Genomic DNA, 7,372 nt, shown 5'->3' with positions numbered 1-7,372 from the left:
ATATGCATACATTTAGTTAATGCATGCATGCATGCGGATGCATGCAGATGTATATACATATATAATTGCATGCAGATGCATGCATGCATTTAAATGCATGCAAAGCCTACAGACAGTATAAATAAATATATCCATATCCTTGCCCTTATATGCGCAGATGCATGCAGATAGATATGCATGCATGCAGCACCATGCATGCATGCATATGCATATGCATATATGCATGGGGGCTTGCCAAAAACACAAGCTCTCTACAGCCATCACGTGCGCATGCATGCATGCATGCATGCATGCATGCATGCACGGAGGCAGCAGCAGAGGCAAGCTCCTGCATGCATGCATGTATGTATATCTGCATTAATAAAGGCAGCTGCTGCAGCAAAAAGTAAAAGATGCATGCGCTGCTGATGCTGCTGCAGCAGCTGCAGCAGCTGCTGCGCATGTTGCTGCAGCAGGAGCAGCGCTCGCCTGGTACTTAAGCAGCGGCGCTTACCTCACCACCTGCCTCTCCTGTTGCAGGCTCACTTGCTGCTGCTGCTGCTGCTGCTGTTGCTGCTGCTGTTGCTGTTTCGGGCGTTGAATCTACAGGCATCTGTTGCTGTTGTTGCTGCTGCTGCTGCAGGTCACCTTCACCAGAGGGAGGAGGAGGAGCAGCAGCAGCAGGAGCTAATGCACCTACACTACATTCCTGCTGTTGTGCATCTGTACATGCAGATTGTTGTTGTTGTTGTTGTTGCTGCTGCTGCTGTTCCTGCTGCTGCTGCTGCTGTTGTTGTTGTCTTTGTTGTTCTTGAAGGGACTCAGCAAATAATGACTTAGACAATGGCTGTTCTTGTGCTGCTGCAGCAGGCGCTGCTGCTGCTGCTGCTGCTGCTGTTTGTGCATCTGCTGCAGGCGCTGCTGCAGCGGTTGTAGACGCTGCTGCTGCTGCATCTGCAGTGGTTGTAGACGCTGCTGCTGCTGCTGCTGCTGCTGCTGCAGCTGCATTGTTATCAGCTGGTGTAGATAGTCCCGTTGTTGTTGTTGTTGTTGTTCCTACTAATACATCTCCCCCCTGTGCTGCTGTTGTTCCTGTTGTTCCTGTTGTTGCTGCTGCTGCAGTGTCTTGTTGTATAACATCAGGACGTGTAGATCCTGTTGCTGTTGCTGTTGTTGTTGTTGTTGCTGCTGCTGCTGCTGCTTGTGTCGGCTCAACAACAACTCCTCCTGTTGTAGCCTGTTGCTGCTGCTGTTGCTGTTGCTGTTGCTGCTGTTGCTGCTGTTGTTGATGATCTTGTATAGGTGCACCAAGTAGATGATGTGTTGCTGTTACAGCAGTATTAGGTGGTGCTGTTGCTGCACCACCTGCTGCTGCTGCAGCTGCTGCAGCTGCTGCTGCTGCTGCTGCAGCAGCATCAATAGGAGGATGAGGATGATGAGGATGAGGAGGAGGAGAAGGAATAGGAAAAGTTGTTGGATGAGGAGGACATAACCCTTGATTAAAATGTAGCAGACCTGCAGCCATTTGTTGTTGCATGCTAAGTGTAGCTGCAGCAGCAGCAGCTGCAGCAGCTGCAGCAGCTGTTGTTGTTGTTGTTGTTGTAGTAGCAGGATCATTTCCTGTTGTTGTTGCTCCTCCTCCTGTCCCTGTACTATTATTACTACCATGTTGTTGTTGTTGATCAACAACACCTTGCTGCTGCACTTGCTGCACTTGTTGCTGCACTTGCTGCACTTGTTGCTGCTGCACTTGCTGCACTTGCTGCACTTGTTGCAATCCAGCAGCAGCAGGAGGATGATGAGGATGAGTATCATGTTGTGTCGTGGTGATTCCACTATTATCTAATATCTGTTGCTGCACTTGCTGCACTTGCTGCACTTGTTGCTGCTGCACTTGCTGTTGCTGCTGCACTTGTTGCTGCTGCACTTGCTGCTGTTGCTGCTGCACTTGCTGCTGTTGTTGCTGTTGCTGTTGCTGTTGTTGCAGCTGTAATAGATCAAAGTTAGGTCTTTGTATAATTAATATCTTAATAATTCTCATAAGTTGTGCATGCGGTAGCTGCTGCAGTAATAATTTCTTAGTTATAGATGGATATAATAAATTTAAATAAAAAATTAATTCTTTTAATTTATAACAATTAAATACAAATAATATATGTCCTTCTAATGAATATAATATATCATATAAAAATGATGATGATGATGATAATATACCTCCTATTCCTCCTCCTGTTCCTGTTCCTCCTGTTCCTCCTCCTGTTCCTGTTCCTGTTCCTGTTCCTGTTCCTGTTCCTGTTCCTCCTCCTGTTCCTGTTGTTGCTGCTGTTGTTGTTGTTGTTGTTGTTGTTGTTGTTGTTGTTGTTGATGGTGATGATGATGATGATGATCCGTTTGTATTATTCATATATGATATACCTAATTGTTGTTGCTGTTGCTGTTGTTGCTGCTGTTGTTGCTGCTGTTGTTGCTGCTGTTGTTGCTGCTGTTGCTGTTGCTGTTGCTGTTGCTGTTGTTGAGGAGTAGTGCCAGGTGTTGCTGCTGTTGTTGTTGTTGTACCTTCTCCTGCTGTTGCTGTTGATGGGTCTGTTGTTGTTGTTGTTGTTGTTGCTGTTGTTGTTGTTGGATCTGTTGTTGCTGCAGCAGCATTTGTTGTATTACTGCTGCTGCTGTTGCTGCTGCTGTTTTGTCCTGTTGCTGCTGCATCACCAGTTGTTGGCTGTTGTTGTTGTTGTTGCTGTTGCTGCTGTTGTTGTGATGGTACAGGTGTATTATTACCTGTTGCTGCAGGTGTACCTGCTGCTGCAGCTGCTGCTGCTGATGCTGCTGCAGTTGGTGGTGATAATGCTGCAGCAGCAGCAGCAGCAGGATTACTAGGATTACCTAATGCAGGTATTCCTGCTGCAGCAGCAGATAACGATGTCTCTAGGAAATTTCTTAGAGAAAAAAGCAAAAATATAATTATCTCCTTATATAGACCCAAACTATCAGCACCTGCTGCTGCTGCTGCTGCTGCTGCTGCTGCAGCTGCAGCAGCACCTTGCTGCTGCTGCTGTAACTGCAACAAACCAAATGCTGCTGGTGATGCTGCACCTGCACCAGGGAATGATGCACCTAATCCTGCTGCTGCTGCTACTGCTGCTGCATTATTTGCTGCTGCTGCTGCTGCTGCAGGTCCACCTCCTGCTGCACCAAGTTGAGGAGCACCCATCAGCTGCATTAATACACCATTACTATCAGCAGCAGCAGCAGCAGCAGCAGCTGCAGCAGCAGATCCAGGTAATAACGATCCACCTCCTCCTAATGATCCAAAACCTCCAAACCCATCAACACCACCAACACCAAACTTACCAACAGACTGCATGCATGCATGCACACACACACACACACAAAGCCCCAAAAATATGCATGCACGTATGCATGCATGCATGCATGCATTTATGTAGCAACAAAAACAAAATATATGTATATATAGGATAATACTTACCGCTAACTCAAGGAGGGAAGCAAAAGGAGAAGGAGCAGCACAAAGAGGAGCAGCAGATAAACCTTCCCCGTTCCTAATACATAAAAGAAAAAAAACGCATGCACAGACACCCTACTATACATGCAGCAGCAGCAGCAGCAGCAAGAAGAGCAGCAGCAACAGCAGCAACAACAATAAGAGATGTAACTTACTCAGTTCCTAATCCTTCCATTGGGAAACCTTGGGGTGTATCCGCAACTCCCTGCAGCTTAGGCTGCTGCTGCTGCCGTTGCTGTTGCGCCTCTCTATCTCTTGCTGCTGCTGCTGCAGCTAGATCCTTCGTCGTGTCTGCGCTCCCTGGCGTTGCTGCCGATGCTTGCTGCTGCTGCAGTCTTCCAACAAGAACAGGAGCAGCAGCAGCTTGCTGCTGCCTATTTGCTGCCATAAGGGAGCCTGCAGCAGCAGCAGCAGCATCCGTGCCAACAGGTGTACCTGCTGCTGCTGCACCATTCTGTAGTGCTGCTGCTGCTGTTCCTGTTGGGTGTGTAGCTCCAGCCGTACCGGGTGCTGCTCCTCCTCCGGCTGCTGCTGCAGCAGCAGCAGCAGCAGCAGCAGCTGCTGCTGCTGCTGCAGCATCATCAACCTTAGGCAGCTGCAGCGGGAGATTCATCGTTGCTGCTGCTGCGTCTCCTCTTAGGTAGGCATCCAAGAAAGAGCCAATAGATCCATCAAGGTACTCGTTGCTGCCGAACAGCTGACCCATACCACAGGGTCCTGCTGCTGCTGCTGCTGTTGCAGCAGCAGCAGCAGCAGCAGGATCCAGACCCGGCATACCTGCAGCAGCTGCAGCTGCTGCTGCTGCAGCAGCCTGAGCAGCAGCTACAGATGGAGGTGCCTTCCCAGGTATCCCAGCACCTCCAGCTCCTGCTGCTGCAGCTGCTGCTGCTGCAGCTGCGGCAGCAGCTGCAGCAGGTGTTGTAGCTGCACCTGCAACACCTCCTGCTGCTCCTGGTGCACCTGCTGCTGCAGCAGGATTAGCAGCAGCAGCAGCAGCAGGAGTAATTGGTCTCCTGTGTCTCTTAACAGACCCCACACCCTCAGGGGAAAACTTGCTGCTTACTATTCGTCTCCTCCTTAGCTGGGATCGTGTCGATCCCCGTCTCCCCTCTGGGATCCAAGCCGATCCCGGATCGTCATCGTCCTCTCTTCCTTCTTCTGCTGCTGCTGCTGCTGCTCCTGCTGCTGATGAGGAAGAGGAAGATGAATCTCCTCCTTCTCCACCACCTGCTGCACCTGCTGCTGCGCCTGATGCTCCTGCTGCACCACCTGCTGCACCTGCTCCTCCAGCACCAGGGGTTGTACCCACTGCAGCAGCAGCAGCTGCTGCTGCTGCTGCTGCTGCATCAGCAGCACCGTCCGCACCAAGACGGGTACCATCCTGTATATTATACACACATACAAAAAGAAACAACTTGCTGTGCATTGTGCTGCTGTTGCTGCAGCAGCAGCAGCAGCAGCAGCAAACCCCTACACCGCTACTATAATAGACTACAAGAACAGCAGCAGCAGCAGCAGCAGCAGCAGCAGCAGGTGAATAAGCCTACCACCGTCCTAGGTGTCTCCTGTTTAGCAGCAAAATCAGCAGGACCTAGACTTCTTGCTGCTGGTGTACGACGGAGACTTCGGTCACGAAGACCTAGTTGCTGCTCTTGCTGCTGTCGACATTCTGCAGCAGCAGCAGCAGCAGCAGCAACAGCAACAGCAGCAGCAAAGAAAAAAAAAAAGGCACATGTGTCTCAGGAAGCAGCAGCAGCAGCAAAGAAGACAGCTGCTGCTGATGATCCAACTGCAGCTACAGCAGAGAAAAAAAAAAAGACAAGCAACAGCACCACCAACAACAACAGCAGCACCAACAGCAACTGCAGCAGCAGCAGCAGCAACAGCAGCAGCAGCAGCAGCAGGACTTGCCTGTGGCTAGTCTATAAGCCTGATAGAATCCCAACTTATTAACAGAAAATTTCCTCTCAACTCGACGCTTCGTTTGAGGGTCGTACCTGAACAGCAGCAGCAGCAGCAGCAGCAGCAGCAGCAGCAAATGCAGCAGCAGCAGCAGCAAATGCAGCAGCAGCATGTGAAGTAATACAGCAGCAGCAGCAACAACAGATGTATACCATACAGCAGCAAACAAGACAGCAACAAATACAAAAGCAACAAAAAAAATACAGCAGCAGCTACAGCAGCAGCTACAGCAGCAGCAAATATAAATACAGCAGCAGCAGCAACAGCAGCAGCAGCAGCAGCAGCAGCAGCAGCAGCAGCAGCAAGTTACCAGCTAGCCCTCCATGTTTTATTAACTTTATCGAAGCGGACGCCAACAACTTTAGGCAATGCTGTTCGCTGCTGCTGCTGCTCGAAGTCCTGCTGCTGCTGCTGCTGGTCTAGCTGGTGCTGCTGCGGTGTAGGAGGCAGCAGCTGCTGCTGCGGCAGCAGCAAACCTTTTACACCTGCACCATAGTCTTGCTGCAGCAGCTGCTGCTGATGCTGCTTTAGCTGCTGCTGCAGCAGCAGCTGCTGCTGCAGCAGCAAAGCAGAGGATACATCTACACCACCAGCAACATGATACATAGATACCATGTCGTGCTGCTGCTGCTCTAGCTGCTGCAGCTGCAGCTGATGCAGCTGCTGCTGCTCTAGCTGCTGCTGCAGTTGCTGCTGCTGCAGTTGCTGCTGTTGCAGTTGGTGCTCCAATGGGAGCTGCTCTGCAGCAGCACCTACGTCATGCAGCGCAGCAGGATGCTGCAACTGTGGTTGTAGCTGCTGCTGCTGCTGCAGCTGCTGCTGTTGTAATTGCTGCTGCTGCTCCAACTGCTGCTGCAGCTGCTGCTGCTGCAGTTGTCCTTGGAGCTGCTCATCCTTAATAGGGTTTGCTGCACCAAAGGCTGCTGCTTGGACGGTTGGATCTGCTGCAGCAGGAGCAGCAGCAGGTGTTGGTGTTGTTGCTGCTGCTGCTGCTGGGGAGGGTTCAGGTGTACATACACCGTCGAGTTGCAGCTGCATCGGGTCTGCTGCTGCTGCTGCTACTGCTGCTGCTGCTGCGTTATCCTGCTGCTGCTCCTCTGCTGTGCGATACAGGGATGTATAAGGTGCACCTTGACCATTGGTGTCGCTGCTAGGCGTCCTGCTAGCTGCTGCTGCTGCTGCTGCTGCTGCTGCTTCGGGCGCCAGGGGTTTCTGCTGCTGCTGTTGCAGCAGCAGAGTAAGTTGTTGCTGCATCGGTCTGCACCCACACAGCAGCAGCAGCAACAACGAAGACAATCAAGTAGAGGGACTATGAAATGCGCAGCAGCAGCAGCAGCAATAGTGCAAGGAGGTGTACGTACACCTCGTCTCTCTCTAGCAACCAGCAGCAGCAGCAGCAGCAGCAGCAGCAGCTGACAGCAGCAAAAGAGGTAAATAGAAAGGAGGAAGGAAGTGTTAAAAGAAGATGATAGAGAGGTAGAGGGGCGCAGCTTACTTTAGTGCTGCTGCAGCAAAGTTGCTTACTCAGCAGCAGCAGCAGCTGCTGCTGCTGCTGCTGCTGATGCTGCGTCTCTCTAGGCTCCTGCTGCGTTAGGAAGAGGCATCCATACAAAGGGAAGCAAACAAGAGCAAAATGGCAGCAAAGAGGAGGTTGAGCTGCTGCTGCTGTTGCTGCTGCTGCTGCTGTCGCTACAGGTGCTGCGCTGCTGCTGCAGCAGGCAGCAGAGCGGCCTGCAGTGTCGTGTGTTGCTGCTGATGCTGCTGCAGCACAACTCAGGCTGCTGCTGCTACAGAAAACGTTCTTTAGCTTCAATAGCACTTTGCTGCTGTTGCTGTGCTGCTGCTGCTGCTGAAGCCCTGGGGCTGGGGGCAGCAGCGGCAGCACTGCGACACGTTGCTGCAGCAACAAGG

The 7,372-nt window shown here is 51.4% G+C and overlaps 1 protein-coding gene across 1 annotated transcript; it reads right to left on the bottom strand.

The window, feature by feature from the left end:
- Nucleotides 1–475: 475 nt before the first annotated feature.
- On the bottom strand, nt 476–6,715 carry EMWEY_00052470 (hypothetical protein, conserved; the record flags this gene model as incomplete). The annotated part of the gene is made up of 4 exons (XM_013479875.1): nt 476–3,334; nt 3,464–3,536; nt 3,655–4,880; nt 5,798–6,715. 4 exons carry the CDS (start codon nt 6,713–6,715, stop codon nt 476–478), a joined length of 5,076 nt encoding a protein of 1,691 aa, XP_013335329.1.
- Nucleotides 6,716–7,372: the final 657 nt, after the last annotated feature.

This window comes from Eimeria maxima, genomic scaffold (assembly GCF_000499605.1).
Source record: "Eimeria maxima Weybridge genomic scaffold, Emw_scaff1421, whole genome shotgun sequence".
Taxonomy (NCBI): Eukaryota; Apicomplexa; class Conoidasida; order Eucoccidiorida; family Eimeriidae; genus Eimeria; species Eimeria maxima.
The sequence above is the reverse complement of the archived record's forward strand: the minus strand, read 5'-3'. Positions and strand labels throughout refer to the sequence as shown.